Raw genomic sequence first — 17,268 nt, 5'->3', positions numbered from 1 at the left:
GCGGGACCTGGGGGTACTTGTGCATGAAACACAAAAGGATAGTATGCAGGTACAGCAAGTGATCAGGAAGGCCAATGGAATCTTGGTCTTTATTGCAAAGGGGATGGAGTATAAAAGCAGGGAAGTCTTGCTACAGTTGTACAGGCAGTTTAGGTTTCTATATTTACGAAAGGATATACTTGCTTTGGAGACAGTTCAGAGAAGGTTCACTAGGTTGATCCCAGGAATGACGGGGTTGACTTATGAGGAAAGTTTGAGTAGGTTGGGCCTCTACTCATTGGAATTCAGAAGAATGAGAGGTGATCTTATCGAAATGTATAAGATTATGAGGGGGCTTGACAGGGTGGATGCAGAGAGATGTTTCCACTGATGGGGGAGACTAGAACTAGAGGGCATGATCTTAGAATAAGGGGCTGCCCATTTCAAACAGAGATGAGGTGAAATTTCTTCTCTCAGAGGGTTGTACATCTGTGGAATTCACTGCCTCAGAGAGCTGTGGAAGCTGGGACATTGAATAAACTTAAGACAGAAATGAACAGTTTCTTAAACGATAGGGGGATAAGGGGTTATGGGAAGTGGAGCTGAGTCCATGATCAGATCAGCCATGATCTTATTGAATGGCGGAGCAGGCTCGAGGGGCCGTATGGCCTACTCCTGCTCCTATTTCTTATGTTCTTATGTGCTAATCCCACAGACTGCGCAGAGCGAACAGCGAGGTATTGGGGTAATACGCACTTTTGCTCCCACCGACATGTCCTGCTTCCAGTCTGTGGTGGATTCCCAGTCATCCTGCGCAATATGGCTTCTCGAGAAGAAGGGTTCCACTCCCGACAAGAAAGCAAGGGTGGCACATGGCTTGTCTCAGCCTCAGGACAGTTTAACTGGTGCAGCTAGGCTGGTGAAGGAAAGATAGTCACAGGTACACGAGATACCAGGGCCCAGAAAGTTGTATCATTGGACAGGTATAGCTTGTATTCCCTTGAGTGCAGAAGATTGAGGGGTGATCTGATCGAGTTCTTAAAATTTGAAAAGGGTTTGATAGGGTACATAAGAATTAAGAGCAGGCTCCTCGAGCCTGGTCTGCCAGTCAATGAGATCATGGCTGATCTTCTACCTCACCTCCATAGAGAAATTATTTCCTCTGGGTAATCAAGAATAACAGAACATAATTATAAATTTAGAGCTAGGCCGTTCAGGAGTGAAATCAGGAAGCACTTTTGTCACACAGAGCGTAAAAAAGAAAGGAAGGAAAGAAAGAAAGGAAGGAAGGAAGGAAAGAAAGAAAGAAAGAACAAAAGAAAGAAAGAAAGAAAGAAAGAAAGAAAGAAAGAAAGAAATAAAGAAAGAAAGGAAGGAAAGAAAGAAAGAAAGAAAGAAAGAAAGAAAGAAAGGAAAGAAAGAAAGAAAGGAAAGAAAGAAAGGAAAGAAAGAAAGGAGGAAGGAAAGAAGGAAGGAAGGAAGGAAGGGAGGGAGGGAGGGAGAGAGGGAGGGAGGGAATTGTATTTATATAACTCCTTTCACGACCATCAGCCAATTAAGTACTTTTGGAATGTAGTTACTGTTGTAATGTGGGAAACGCGGCAGGCAATTTGCGCACAGCAAGCTCCCACAAACAGCAATGTGATAATGACCAGATAATCTGTTTTTGTTATGTTGATTGAGGGATAAATATTGGCTCCGTTGGGCGGGCCACATCGTTCGCATGCCAGACACGAGGCTTTCAAAGCAAGCGCTCTATGCGGAACTCCTTCACGGCAAGCGAGCCCCAGGTGGGCAGAGGAAACGTTACAATGACACCCTCAAAGCCTCCCTGATAAAGTGCAACATCCCCACCGACACCCGGGAGTCCCTGGCCAAAGACCGCCCTAAGTGGAGGAAGTGCATCGGGGAGGGCGCTGAGCACCTCGAGTCTCGTCGCCGAGAGCGTGCAGAAATCAAGCACAGGCAGCGGAAGGAGCGTGCGGCAAACCTGTCCCACCCTCCCTTACCCTCAATGACTATCTGTCCCACCTGTGACAGGGACTGAGGTTTTTGTATTGGACTGTTCAGCCACCTGAGGACTCATTTTTAGAATGGAAGTAAGTCTTCCTCGATTCCGAGGGACTGCCTATGATGATGATGATGAAATATTGGCCAGGGTACCGGTTAATTTCCTTCCTAATCCGCTTCGCCTCTCTTTCCTCCTTTAAGACGCTCCTGAAAACCTACCTCTTTGACCAAGCTGCGCTAATATCTTATGCGGCTCGGCGTCAAATCTTTTTTCATAACACTCCTGTGAAGCACCTTGCGACATTTTACTACCTTAACGGCGCCATATAAATATAAGTTGTTGTCATTTAAAAATAAAGCTCCGATTTCAATGCTTGGAACCAGAAAGTGGAGTTGCAGCAAAGACCAGATTTGCCATGATCTTATTGAATGGTGGAGCAGGCTCGAGGGGCCATAGGGCCTACTCCTGCTCCTATTTCTTCTGTTGATATGTTACCGAGGTGGGAGCATGAACTTGCTGAACATAGCTCCTGAGATGACTGGAGATCATTTTTTTAAATGACACTTTGAACGTTATCCTGAGTGACTGCTGATAAAACACATCTAGAAATAGATGATGCAGTGGGCGAATATGTTGGCCACACAGTTCCCAGGAAAGGCGGAAGTGAGCCGGTTAGAATGGCTGCCTCTCGAGCTGACTAAAAGGCACAAATGACACGCACTACTTGTGTTAATCCTATTCATTACTTTTAAGTTTTTATAGCATAGTTAAGGCAAACTTCATCGAAAATAAAATATATTATCAGGTCATCATTTGAATGCTGTTTGTGGGACCTTGCAGTATGCAAATTGGCTGCTGCCTTTCCTACAGTGACTGCACTCCAAAAGTACTTCATTGGCTGTAAAGTGCTTTGGGATATCCTCAGATTATGAAAGAAAGACTTGCATTTATATAGTGCCTTTCATGACCACCTGCCTCAAAGCGCTTTACAGACAATGAATTACTTTTGGAGTGTAGTCACTGTTGAAATGTGAGAAACACAGCAGCCAATTTGTGCACAGCAAGCTCCCACAAACAGCAATGTGATAATGACCAGATAATCTGTTTTTTTGATCGAGGGATAAATATTGGCCCCAGGACACTGGGGGTAACTCCCCTCCTCTTCTTCAAAATAGTGTCATGGGATCGTTTATGCCCACTTGAGGCCTCGGTTTAACGACTCATCCGAAAGACGGCATCTCCGACAGTGCAGCACTCCCTCAGCATGGCACTGGAGTGTCAGCCTAGAGTTTAATGCTCAAGTCCCTTGAGTGAGACTTGAAGCCACAACCTTCTAACTCAGAGGTGAGGGTCACATCGTCCGCATGTCCGACATGAGGCTCCCTAACCAAGCGCTCTACTCGGAACTCCTCCACGGCAAGCGGGCCCCAGGTGGGCAAAGGAAACACATCAAGGACACCCTCAAAGCCTCCTTGATAAAGTGCAACATCCCCACTGACACCTGGGAGTCCCTGGCCAAAGACCGCCCTAAGTGGAAGAAGAGCATCCGGGAGGGCGCTGAGCACCTCGAGTCTCGTTGCCGAGAGCATGCAGAAAGCAAGCGCAGGCAGCGGAAGGCGCAAACCAGACTCCCCACCCACCCTTTCCCTCAACGACTATCTGTCCCACCTGTGACAGAGACTGTAATTCCCGCATTGGACTGTACAGGCGTCTGAGAACTCATTTTTAGAGTGGAAGCAAGTCTTCCTCGATTCCGAGGGACTGCCTGTGATGATGAGGGTGCTACCCACTGAGCCACAGCTGAAAGGTGCTATATAAATGCCGGTTTGTTCGAACCAGATCACATTGTGATTTTGACGTGGTGTTAGTGACACCCATGGATCAGTAACGGAATCACTACGCCAGCGTACCCTGTGACCAAAATTCTCTGAATGTGTAAATACAGGTGCTTAAAGCCATGAAACAAAAAGACCAATTGGCTGAATCTTGGCCCCAGACTGTGTCGCGTTGACTTGGCAGTGCTGGGAGGAGATTAGCTCCTCCGCACCTCGTCGAAAATAGAGGGATAAGAGATGTGATTTATTGTTGCGGTTGTGGTATATGAGGAAGGGTGCATGTACTCTCGAGTGGGAGGCATCCACTGTTCAAATTCGAGGGGGCAGCTCATATGACCTTTCCTATCGCTCCTCGCAGGTTCAACAGGCATGAGCTGAAGAGTCTGTGGTTATCTGCGTAAGTCTTCGATAAGTAGATCGTGCTTCACCACTTCACCCCCTTTCCGCTGACATGAAATGGTTTATAAATTAAAGAAATGCTCGCCGTTGCCTGGAGCCTTTCTCACCGTCCTAAAATGTTTCAAAGTAGTTTGCACAACGAACGAGGCGGTAAACATCTTTAAAAGAGGTTTTAGCTCAAGAGGTAGTGTCAGTCTCTGCTCATCTCTGAGTCAGAAGGTTGTGGGTTCTGCAGTGAAGTATTTAAAATAAACACTCAACACCAGGTACGGGTTCGAAGATTCAAGTAGTCTTTATTCGCACCGGTGGGGAGACCGCCTGCTCTCTGTCTGTAGCCGGGCTTCTCCGATGATACAATGTTCCAAGCAACCTTTCATACACTTAATGGTGCATGTCAGCCCCATGCACGATCCCCCCATACCGTTTAATTGACCCAAAGCCCATGTGCACAGTTGCTGATTGACTCATTCCCTTTCGCGTCACACAATCATTGACCTATGTCTCACACCATTGGCCTATGTCTCCAACGTGTCACCTTTGACCCCTTGCCCTGTTTAACTGCCTCTCTGGGCCTCCTGTGGTTCAACACTTTGGCTATTTGCAATTGTCCTCCGGTTACACAGCTTGCAACAGTTAATCATTCCCATGTGTTATTCTCAGCGTTGTCTCTTCTGCCCATTCAGCAACTTAGAAAGCTGACCACTACAAAAGCCTATTTAGCTCTTTTTGGTCCCGGGACCCATTCTTAACCCTTTAATTATAGCAGAGCTCGAAAGTCCCACCAGTTCAAATCCCACTCCAGCAATTTCAGCACATAAATCTAAGCTGACACTCCCAGTGCAGTGCTGAACGAGTGCTGCACTGTCGGAGGTGCTGCGTTTCGGATGAGACATAAGAACATAAGAACTAGGAGCAGGAGTCGGCTATTCAGCTCCTCAAGCCTGCTCCACCATTCAATACGATCATGGCTAATCTGATCATGAACTCAGCTCTACTTCCATGCCTACTCCCCATAACCCTTTATTCCCTTATCGCTAATTCGAGGTCCCCTTCTGCTCTCTCAGGCATATGTTAAAGATCCCATGGCCACTATTTCGAAGAAGAGCAGGGGGAGTTATCCCTGGTGTACAGGTGCCAATATTTACCCCACAATAAACATAACAAAAATAGATAATCTGGTTATTGTCACAGTGCTGTTTGTGGGAGCTTGCTGTGCACAAGTTTGCTGCCGCGTTTCCCACATTACAACAGTGACTACACTCCAAAAGTACTTCATTGGCTATAAAGCGCTTTGAGACGTCCAGTAGTTGTGAAAGGCGCTATATAAATCCAAGTCTTTCTTTTCATTTTTCTCTGTCGTGCTTTAATAAGGCTGCTTCCTGTATTGGCAATAAGTGCACGGCTGGTTGTGAGCAGGAATGGGGAATTGGAGAAATCGCTTTTAGCAGTGAGTTCCTCCTGAGCACAGTCAGCCAACAGCTGTTTCCTTCTTCACTCAGGCTGAGACGAGCAGACGATGCTCAACTGAGTCATAGCAGTCCTGGCCGTCCGTCAGAGGAGTGAGCAATTCCTCACTTTCATTATTAGTGGCTGTCCGCAACTACTATGTAAAGAATGAGCTTGTATTTATATAGAAACATAGAAACATAAAATAGGTGCAGGAGTAGGCCATTCGGCCCTTTGAGCCTGCACCGCCATTCAATGAGTTCACGGCTGAAAATGCAACTTCAGTACCCCATTCCTAATTTCTCGCCATACCCCTTGATCCCCCGAGTAGTAAGGACTACATCTAACTCCTTTTTGAATATATTTAGTGAATTGGCCTCAACAACTTTCTGTGGTAGAGAATTCCACAGGTTCACCACTCTCTGGGTGAAGAAGTTTCTCCTCATCTCGGTCCTAAATGGCTTACCCCTTATCCTTAGACTGTGACCCCTGGTTCTGGACTTCCCCAACATCGGGAACATTCTTCCTGCATCTAACCTGTCTAAACCCACGTCAGAAAATGCCTCACAGCCGATGAGGTACCTTTGAGGTGCAGTCACTGTTGTAATGTGGCAGCCACAACTGTTGATAGGATTTCTCGAACTTCGCAAGACGGAAGAAGAGACAATCAGAGGTTGCATTTGCCTCAGGCAGTTCCTCTTGCTGCGACTTCTATGGCACCTCTGGCCAATAGCCAGCAAGCCAATTAATCACTCACTCAACCGGTCGATGGGAGGGAGGGGAAGTGAGGGGGTGGGCAGAAGGGAGAGGGCTCAGACTGCAGGAGAGCACCAGCCTTGAAGGAAGATGTTGTCAGTCGTGGCTCAGTGGGTAACACCCTCGCTGTGCGTCTGAAGGTTGTGGGATTAGATTCCCACTCCAGAGGCTTGACACTCCCAGTGCAGTGCTGAAGGAGTGCTGCACTGTCGCAGGTGCCGTCTTTCGGATGAGACATTAAACCGAGGCCCCATCTGCTCTCTCAAGTGGACGTAAAAGATCCCATGGCACTAAAAACAGATTATCTGGTCATTATCACATTGCTGTTTGTGGGAGCTTGCAGGTTGGTTGACACGTTTCAAGGACACCCTCAAAGCCTCCCTGATAAAGTGCAACATCCCCACCAACACCAGGGAGTCCCTGGCCCAAGACCGCCTTGTGGAGGAAATGCATCTGGGAGGGTGCTGAGCACCTCGAGTCTTGTCGCCGAGAGTGTAGTGTCCCAGCACCGTGCTACAAACTCACACGAGGCATGTACTGCAGACACAGTCACTATGTGACCTTAACCTTTATTCCCAGGACCAAGGAGTGCTGACCCTGGGTGGGACCTCCCCTTTTATACCTGGAAACCCAGGTGAGGAGTGTCTCCCACAAGTTCATCCCCTGTGGTCAGGGTGTGCATTTCTAGGGTATAAGTACAGTGTACAGGAGTTGCATGAAGGTTACAGTTACATGAAGATTACCGTTGCATGATGGTTACATACATGACATCACCTCCCCCCTTACGTCTTTTTGTGTCAAAGGTTAAGTCTGTCAGGTGGTCGACGCTCTCTCGTGGAGTGCCGCAGTTGTGGCTCTGGTGGCTGAGCCTCGGTATGCGTCTCTGTCACCTGGGGTGATTCCGGCCTGTCCGGGCTGGCCGCAGGGACTGTGCATGCTGTGGATTGTCCTTGTTGCTTGTCCAGTGGCGGTGGTGTGGGTGACATCTCATGCTCTTCTTCAGGTTCCTCCATGTCTATGCTGAACATTTTCTTTACTTGGTCCAAGTATTTGCGGCATATCTGCCCATTGTTTAGTCTGACCACTATGACCCTATTCCCTTCTTTGCCAATTACGGTGCCCTCAAGCCACTTGGGTCCCAAAGCATGGTTAAGAAAAAATACCGGGTCAACCAATTCTATACACCTCCCCCTTGAGTTTCGATTATGGAGCTCGGTTTGGGACTGGCGCTTGCCCTCAACAATGTCTGCCAGGGCTGGGTGAATGAGGGACAGCCGCGTTTTAAGCGTGCGTTTCATGAGGAGTTCCGCTGGCGGGACTCCCGTGAGTGACTGCGGGCGGGACCTGTAGGCCAGCAGGAGGCACGATAGGCGGTACTGAAGGGAGGGTCCTTGGATGCGTAGCATGCCCTGTTTTATGACTTGGACCACACGTTCCGCCTGGCCATTGGAAGCCGGCTTGAAAGGCGCTGTCCGGACGTGTTTGATACCATTGCCCGACAAAAATTCCTGGAATTCATGGTTGGTGAAACACGGGCCATTGTCGCTGACCAGGATGTCTGGCAAGCCGTGGGTCGCGAAAACCGTACGCAGTGATAGATGTCGTGCACGAGTTTAATATGATGCACTCGATCCACTTCGAGTATGCATCGACAACGATCAGGAACATTTTCCCCATGAACGGGCCTGCATAGTCTTCGTGAATACGTGACCATGGCCTGGTGGGCCAGGGCCACGGGCTGAGTGGGGCCTCCCTGGGGGCATTTCCCAGCTGGGCACACGTCGTGCACCTGCGATCCCAGTGTTCCAGGTCTGAGTCAATCCCCGGTCACCATACATGTGACCAGGCAATGGCCTTCATTAACACGATGCCTGGGTGCTCACTGTGGAGTTCCCTGATGAACGCATGACTACCCCATACCCTAGAGCTCATCCATCCATCTCTGAATTGGTCTGACCTCCTTGGGGCACGCCCTGTGTGCGGGCGCCCAATCCCCAGTCAGGACACATTTCTTTATCATGGATAGGAGGGGTCCAGAGTTTGATCTGGCGGGCTGTGATGGGGGAGCCTGCGGTGTCAAAAGCCTCAACGGCCATGACCACCTCCGCGCTTTGCTCCGCTGCCCCCTCAGTGGTGGCCAGAGGGAGCCTGCTGAGCGCGTCAGCGCAATTTTTGGTGCCTGGCCGGTGCCGTATGGTGTAGTCATAAGCAGCCAGTGTGAGAGTCCATCGCTGTATGCGAGCTGATGCATTGGCATTAACAGCCTTGCTGTCGGACAACAGGGATGTTAACGGCTTGTGGTCCGTCTCTAGCTCGAACTGTCGACCGAAAAGGTACTGCTGCATCTTTTTCACACCGTAAACACAAGCGAGTGCTTCCTTCTCGACCATGCCATATCCACGCTCTGCCTGGGAGAGTGACCTGGAGGTGTAAGCCACCGGTTGGAGTTGGCCGTCGTCATTACCCTGCTGCCACACACACCCAACCCCATAGAACGATGCATCGCACATTAAAATGAGTTTTTTACAGGGGTCATACAAAGTCAACAGTTAGTTAGAACACAGCAGGTTCCTCGCCTTATTGAAAGCCTGTTCTTGACAGTCCCCCCAAAACCATTCACAATCTTTATGCAGGAGCACGTGTAACGGCTCCAACAATGTGCTTAAGTTCGGCAGAAAGTTCCCGAAATAGTTCAAAAGTCCCAGGAATGATCGCAACTCCGACGTGTTGCCGGGCCTGGGCGCTCGGCGGATTGCCTCCGTTTTTGATTCAGTGGGCCGGATCCTGTCTGTGGCAACCCTCCTGCCCAAAAACTCGACCTCTGGGACCAAGAACACACACTTGGCCTTTTTCAGCCGCAAGCCTACCCGGTCCAGTTGGCATAGCACCTCCTCCAGGTTGTGGAGGTGTTCCTCGGTGTCTCGACCCGTTATAAGGATGTCGTCTTGGAATACGATTGTTCCAGGGATGGATTTGAGCAAGCTTTCCATGTTCCTCTGAAAGATAGCTGCCGCCGAATGAATGCCAAACGGACACCTGTTGTAGATAAATAATCCCTTGTGCGTCGTGATGGTGGTCAGAAGCTTGGATTCTTCAGCCAGTTCCTGAGTCATGTAGGCTGAAGTGAGGTCCAGCTTCGTGAACAGCTTGCCACCTGCCAGCGTGGCAAAAAGGTCCTCCGCTCTCGGAAGCGGGTATTGGTCTTGCAGTGACACTCGGTTGATGGTGGCTTTGTAGTCGCAACAAATCCTGACCGAGCCATCTGCTTTAAGGACAGGAATGATGGGACTTGCCCAGTTGCTGAATTTAACGGCCGAAATTATGCCCTCTCTGAGCAGCCTGTCCAATTCACTTTCAATTTTCTCACGCATCACATACGGCTTTGTGGTGCACTGGTCTGGCGTCCGGAGTGATGCGTATCGCTACTTTAGTGCCCTTGAACTTTCCGACACCGGGTTGAAACAGTGACCCGAATTTTTGTAGGACCTGTGAGCATGAACTTCGCTCCACAGATGAAATGGCGTGGACATCCCCCCATTTCCAATTCATCTTGGCTAGCCAACTCCTCCCCAAGAGCGCGGGGCCATTTCCCGGGATGATCCAGAGTGGCAGCCGATTCTGTGATTCATTACACGTTACCACCAAGTTTGCACTGCCCAGCACTGGGATGATCCCTTTGGTGTACATCTGTAGCTCCGTGTCAATGCGTTCCAGTTTGGGCCTGCTAGCTCTGTGTGGCCATAGTCTCTCAAATTGTTGGGCGCTCATAAGTGACTGGCTAGCTCCCGTATCCAGCTCCATGCACACTGGAATGCCATTCAGTAAAACTTTCATCCATGGGTGGCGTTTTAGGGTATGAGCTGTGGACGTCAGCCACGTGAACCCGTTGAACTTCAGCATCCATGGCTTTTCCCCAGGCATCATCCTGCATTGCAGACCCCTCGTCTGGTTCCTCTGTCTCGCAGATTAGCTTCGCCCAAGCCTTTTTGCACATCCTGGCCAAGTGTCCACTGACATTACAAATCCTACAGGTATATTGCTGGAACCTGCAGCTTTTTGCAGTATGTCTACCCCTGCCTCTCCAGCATGAGCTGAGATTGTTGTTAACAAAAGGACTATTACCAGGCATTCCTCTCTGATTGCCCATTTGGTTGTTTCTAAGCACTCTGATGGTGGGTGTTAATGGTCCCATCGCGGGACTCATTGTTCCTTGTGATGGCATGAATTGCCGATCCCCTTTCCATTGTCCCTATTGCGGGCCCACCCTAGAGTCTGTTGCTGCCTGGGCAGTTTTGAAATGCCCTTGCCTGCCTGCGGGGTCCCTAGCCGCGTTCACAAAGTTAACTCCCTGGTCCATCGCCATGTTGGGACCAGGGCTGCGTGCGTAAATTAGCTTGGTCTCCTCTTCCCCTGCCATGAAGGTCTGAGCTATCAACACCGCCCCTTCTAAAGTCAAGTCCTTGACCTCTATGAGCTTCCTGAAATTCCCGGCATGATTAATGCCCTCAATGAAAAAGTCCTTTAACATCTCCCCCCTGCAGGCGTCTGTGAACTGTGAGACTGGCCAAGTGCCGCAGGTCTGCAATGAAGTCCGAGATGTATTGTCCCTCCCGACGCCGGTGTGTGTAGAACCGGTGCCGGGCCATGTGTACGGTACTCATCGGCTTGAGATGCTCACTGATCAGCCGGCTGAGCTCTTCAAAGGACTTGTCCACTGGCTTTTGGTGTACGAGCAGGTCTTTCATCAGCGCATACGTCTGTGGTCTGCAGCTGGTCAGTAGATGCGCCCTCCACTTGTCAGCTGCTGTCGCTCCCAGCCAATCCATCGTGACAAAGCTCCGCTGGAGTCTCTCCACAAAGTCGGCCCAGTCCTCATCCACACAGAAACGTTCCTCTGTGCTACCGGTGGCCATCCTCGTGGTTCGGTGATTCCCGTTTCTCGTCGCCAAATGTGGTGTCCCTGCACCGTACTATAAACTCACACGAGGCATGTACTGCAGACACAGTCACTACGTGACCTTAACCTTTATTCCCAGGACCAAGGAGTGCTGACCCTGGGTGGGACCTCCCCTTTTATACCTGGAAACCCAGGTGAGGAGTGTCTCCCACAAGTTCATCTCCTGTGGTCAGGTTGTGAATTTCTAGGGTATAAGTAGTGTACAGGAGTTGCATGAAGGTTGCAGTTACATGAAGATTATCGTTGCATGATGGTTGCATACATGACAGAGAGCATGCAGAAAACAAGCGCAGGCAGCGGAAGGAGCGTGCGGCAAACCAGACTCCCCACCCACCCTTTCCTTCAACCACTGCCTGTCCCACCTGTGACAGAGACTGCAATTCCCATATTGGACTGTACAGTCACCTGAGAACTCACTTTTAGAGTGAAATCAAGACTTGCTCGATTTCAAGGGACTGCCCATGATGATGATGATGGAGCCCAAATTGGCTGACATGTTTCCCACATTACAACAGTGACTACACTGCATTGCCTATGAAGCGCTTTGGGATGTACTAAGATGATGAAAGGCGCTATAGCAATGCAAGTCTTTCTTCAGGTGAAGTGTTTTGGTGACACCAAGCATTGGTTTTAAAAGCCTGGCGGTGATGGAGGAGAATTTGCTCCACAGTTCTGAGGTCTTGAGATGGAACTGGTTATAGTTGGAGAGGGAGGCCACAAGCTCTTCTGCCCTCTGTGCCTCCACCCCATCACAGAAAGAAATACTTGCACTTATATAGCGCCGTTCATGGTCACCGGACGTCTCAAAGCATTTTACAGCCAATGAAGTACTGTTGGAGTGTAGTCACTGCTGTAATGTAGGAAATACATTGCCTATGTGTGCACAACAAGCTCCCACAAACAGCAATGTGATAATGACCCAGATAATCTGTTTTTAATGATGTTAGTTGAAGGATAAATATTGGCCGGGACACCAGGGAGAACTCTCCTGCTCTTCTTCGAAATAGTGGCCGTGGGATCTTTTACGTCCACCTGAGAGAGCAGACGGGGCCTCGGTTTAACGTCTCATCCAAAAGACGGCACCTCCGACAGTGCAGCACTCACTCAGCACGGCACTGGGAGAGTCAGCCTGGATTTTGTCCTCAGGTCCCTGGAGTGGGGCTTGTGCCTCACAGGCGAGGGTGCTACCCACTGCATCACGCTGATACAGCATAAAAAGGGTTAAATACGAAGCTGGATTTCTGCTGAATAAAAAAGGATGCATCAGTTCCAGGAACTGGCTGTGGGCGAGATCTCGGGGGGCGGGTTTATGTACCGTCTGAGGTTTCAGATCATCGAACCACCGACCTTGATCCCTGGCATTGCCCATTCTTCAGTTAACGATTGTTGATTTTGGGGGATACCAACTGTACAAAGCGCCGTCCTGATCAGTATTCATCCCCGGGTTGGATATTATACGTGTGATCAGTTATGAACGTGTCCTGGAATGCACCTTGGATGTTCTGACATGCTCAGTGAGTTCCCTGTTGGCTATTTTGTTTCAGCAACTAAGTCTGCGCGGACAACAATTTATTGGCATGGCGAATATAAAAAGCTGTGCCTTTAATGGACCATCCGTCACCTCTGCGGCTAAATGTTAATCAGTGAACTAGCCGTACCTTTGACAGTGCCTTTTTGTTGCTGTGTTATTCAGGCACAGGCGTCGTTAGTAAGGCAATGAAACTTGGATGACAGAAGAGGAAAGTGCTGCTTACTGAAATATTTAAAACCTGTCATTTAGAAAGTGCGTGCTACAGGCTTCTAATACTTAGTAAAGTCTGCAGTCAACTTTAGGCAAACGTTTGTGTGGGTGCGCAGGCCAGTATTACCCAAATACCGCGCAGTCTGGAGATGACACACACACTGGGTTAAAAGTTGAAGCAGCTTTTCTGATGAACATGGAGTATTACTGAAGCTTGGACCAAAGCAGAGGATGTTGCCATGGAAACAAGATGCTGGACGGGTGTGAGAGCCATTCAGCATTTTCAAATGTGTCAATCTGCTCGTCTGTGTGTTTACAGTAATTCGTGGCAAGGGTCGATTGCCGCAATAAGATGTGATTTCAGGACACTGGGTAGCTGGTCGTATAGTCTTCATTGTCTGTTTGTTAAGTATTTGTACGTACTGTTGATGTACCATTGAAGGTATGTATGGGATGGAGAGCTCAGCCATTCAAGACCTGATTTTGTATTAGAGTTGTGAGAGAAGACTGTTTGAGCAGAGACACTGGCATTGCAATGTGTTTCTCAAGCAGAGAGCATACACTGGTTCTGTGAAGTGTATGTCTCAGTAACTTTCATACCGGTTTTGTGTGTAGTATGAGGTTTAAATAAAGCCCTGATCCTGCCATTACTACAGCTGAGTGTGTTGTAATCTGACGTTTAAAGCAAAAAAAAAGATAAAGAGCAAGAACGCAGTCCAAGAGTTAGGAGTGAAGCTCACTCAATCGGAGGGAGAATGATTGCAAATACTCGGAGCAGTGTTTCACAGTGAGCGCCATTGAGTTGTCAGCCGAAATGAGGGAACCTAACTCCAAATGAGTGAGAGGTCTGTAGGGCAACACAGTGTCATTGAGCACAAGTTACACCACGTATTAGAATACACTCTGCTAGCTGGCAACTGGCTTTCCTTTCATCATCAGCCAAGGTTGAACGTGCCTGCTGTGGCTCAGTGGGTAACACCCACTGACGGAGGTGCCGTCTTTCGGATGAGATGTTAAACCGAGGCCCTGTCTGCTCTGGTGGACGTAAAAGATCCCATGGCACTATTTCGAAGAAGAGCAGGGGAGTTATCCTCGGTGTCCTGGCCAATATTTATCCCTCAATCAACATCATTAAAACAGGATTATCTGGTCATTATCACATTGCTGTTTGTGGATGGTGAACCTTCGTTGCACTCTCTCTATGGCAAGTATATCCTTCCTTAGGTAAGGAGACCAAAACTGTACACAATACTCCAGCTGTGGTCTCACCAGGGCCTTATATAGGACGTCTTTACTCAAATCCTCAGATAAATATAAGTTGTTGTGAAACAAAAGAGATCACCGGGCAGACTTATTCTATTCAGCGGTTTATGTGCAAACCCATCATTGCTGAGTTTAATACCTTCCCTGCAGCTGGTTTTATGGTCGATGTTGTATTTGCAGAAGACACTTATCCCGTATTTGCAATCATGTAAATTTTTTAATTGAAGGAAAAGGCCCTTGTGGATAAAATCTAACTGCACTGCCTTGCTCCCGTTCTCAGGACTTTCAGACCTTAACCCACAGGAACAGGAAGAGATCCAGAGTGTTCGCCTGCATAAAAAGGAGTTACTGGACGACATTCAGGTAGGATGAGAAACATGTACACCACAAAAGCATATTGCAGAGTGTAAACCCGCCTACACGACGCCACACTGCAATATACATTACAGACGGAAAGACTTGCATTTATATAGTGCCTTTCACGACCTCAGGATGTCCCAAAGCGCCTTACAGCCAATGAAGTACTTTTGAAGTGTAGTCACTGTTGTAATGTGGGAAACGCGGCAGCCACTTTGTGCACAGCAAGCTCCCACAAGCAGCAATGTGACAATTGCTTGAAAAGTACCTCATTGGCTGTGAAGCGCTTTGGGCTGTAGTGAGGTTGTGAAAGGCGCTATGTAAATGCAAGTCTTTCTTCAGGTAAAGTGTTTCGGTGTCAGCAAGCATTGGTTTTAAAAGCCTGGAGGTGATGAGGGGAATTTGCTCCACAGTTCTGAGGTCTTGAGATGGAACTGGTTACAGTCGGAGAGGGAGGCCATGTGCTCTTCTGCCCTCAGTGCCTCCGCCCAATCACAGAAAGAAAGACTTGCATTTATATAGCGCCTTTCATGAACTCAGGACATCACAAAGTGCTTTACAGCCAATGAAATACTTTTGGAGTGTAGTCACTGTTGTAATATGGGAAATGCGGCAGCTAATTTGTGCACAGCAAGCTCCCACAAACAGCAATATGATAATGGCCATATAATTAGTTTTTTTGTTATGTTGATTGAGGGATAAATATTAGCCTAGGACACCGGGGATAACTCCCCTGCTCTTCTTCGAAATAGAGCCGCGGGACCTTTTATGCCCACCTGAGAGAGCAGACAGGTCCTTGGTTTTAATGTCTCATCCGAAAGACAGCACCTCCGACAGTGCAGTACTTCCTCAGCACTGCACTGAAGTATCAGCCTAGATCTTTGTGCTCAAGTCTCTGGAGTGGGAAGTGAACCCAAAACCAGCTGACTCAGAGACAAGTTTGCTATCCACTCAGTCACAGCTGTCAGACCATTGGCTGATAAGATTTTACATGGTAAACCAGGCCAACTTTAACATCCTTTCGCTGACTGTTTGGATTTTAAGAATATTTTCATTGTAGTGCTGGTTGTGTTAACACGATAAATTTGAAGTGCTGAGTTCTCCTGTGACAAGAACTTAGCTGAATGCAGGCAGTTGAAGTGTAGAGCCACTGGAGCACCTTTTGCCAATGGTTGCATCCTTACTGTGTCAGCTATGGCTCAGTGGGGAGCACACTCACCTCCGAGTCAGAAGGTTGTGGGTTCAGGTCCCATTCCGGGGACTCGAGCACAGAAATCTAGACTGACACTCCCACTGCAGTGCTGAGGGAGTGCTGCACTGTCAGAGGTACCGTATTTCGATGTCAACGATGTCTCCGCAAGATCCTACAAATCCCTTGGGAGGACAGACGCACCAACATTAGTGCCAACATAACAGACCAGGCCAACATTCCCAGCATTGAAGCACTGACCACATTTGATCAGCTCCGCTGGGCGGGCCACATAGTCCGCATGCCAGACACGAGACTCCCAAAGCAAGCGCTCTACTTGGAACTCATCCACGGCAAATGAGCCAAAGGTGGGCAGAGGAAACATTACAAGGACACCCTCAAAGCCTCCTGAATAAAGTGCAACATCCCCACTGACACCTGGGAGTCCCTGGCCAAAGACCGCCCTAAGTGGAGGAAGTGCATCCAGGAGGGTGCTGAGCACCTCGAGTCTCATTGCTGAGAGCATGCAGAAATCAAGCGGAAGGAGCGTGCAGCAAACCAGACTCCCCACCCACCCTTTCCTTCAACCACTGTCTGTCCCACCTGTGACAGAGACTGTGGTTCTTGTATTGGACTGTTCAGTCACCTAAGAACTCATGCTAAGAGTGGAAGCAAGTCTTCCTCAAATCCGAGGGACTGCCTATGATGATGACTTTCGGATGAGACGTTAAACCAAAACACTCTCTCAGGTGGATGTAAAAGATCCCATGGCACTATTTGGAAGAAGAGCAGGGGAGTTATCCCCGGTGTCCTGGGCCAATATTTATCCCGCAATCAACATAACAAAAACAGATCTGGTCATGATCACATTGCTGTTTGTGGGAGCTTGCTGTGCACAAATTGGCTGCCGCGTTTCACAACAGTGACTACACTCCAAAAGTACTTCATTGGCTGTGAAGCACTTTGAGACATCCGGTGGTCGTGAAAGGCGCTATATAAATGCAAGTCTTTATTTTTTTACTGATGTAAACTCAGTTCCCTCTCACCAGTTACCAGGATAACTCCTCCCAGCCAATTCCCCAGTGATATCATCTGTACCTGCAGATAAGATACAAATTATTGCAAGAGAGACTGCAAATTTCCCTGAATTGGGTGTGTAACCTGCACAGGCAATATAATAAAATCATAGAGCAGTACAGCACAGAAGGAGGCCATTCGGCCCATCGAGTCCGCGGCGGCTCTTTCGAAGAGCAATCCAGTTAGTCCCACTCCCCCCGCTTTTTTCCCGTATCCCTGCAATTTTGTCTCCTTCAAGTATTTATGCAATTCCCTTGT

The 17,268-nt window shown here is 48.7% G+C and overlaps 1 protein-coding gene across 1 annotated transcript in view; it reads left to right on the top strand.

Annotated features, from left to right (window-relative positions):
* Positions 1-17,268, top strand: part of LOC139230514 (cytohesin-1-like) — a 96,121-nt gene that overhangs the window by 34,972 nt on the left and 43,881 nt on the right. Inside the window, exon 2 of the mRNA XM_070862344.1 lies at positions 14,668-14,750. Coding sequence (XP_070718445.1) covers positions 14,668-14,750 — 83 coding nt within the window. The remainder of the gene's footprint in view (positions 1-14,667; positions 14,751-17,268) is intronic.

This window comes from Pristiophorus japonicus, chromosome 19 (assembly GCF_044704955.1).
Source record: "Pristiophorus japonicus isolate sPriJap1 chromosome 19, sPriJap1.hap1, whole genome shotgun sequence".
Classification (NCBI taxonomy): Eukaryota; Metazoa; Chordata; class Chondrichthyes; family Pristiophoridae; genus Pristiophorus; species Pristiophorus japonicus.
Note: the sequence above shows the minus strand (reverse complement) of the source record. Positions and strands in the feature narration are given on the sequence as shown.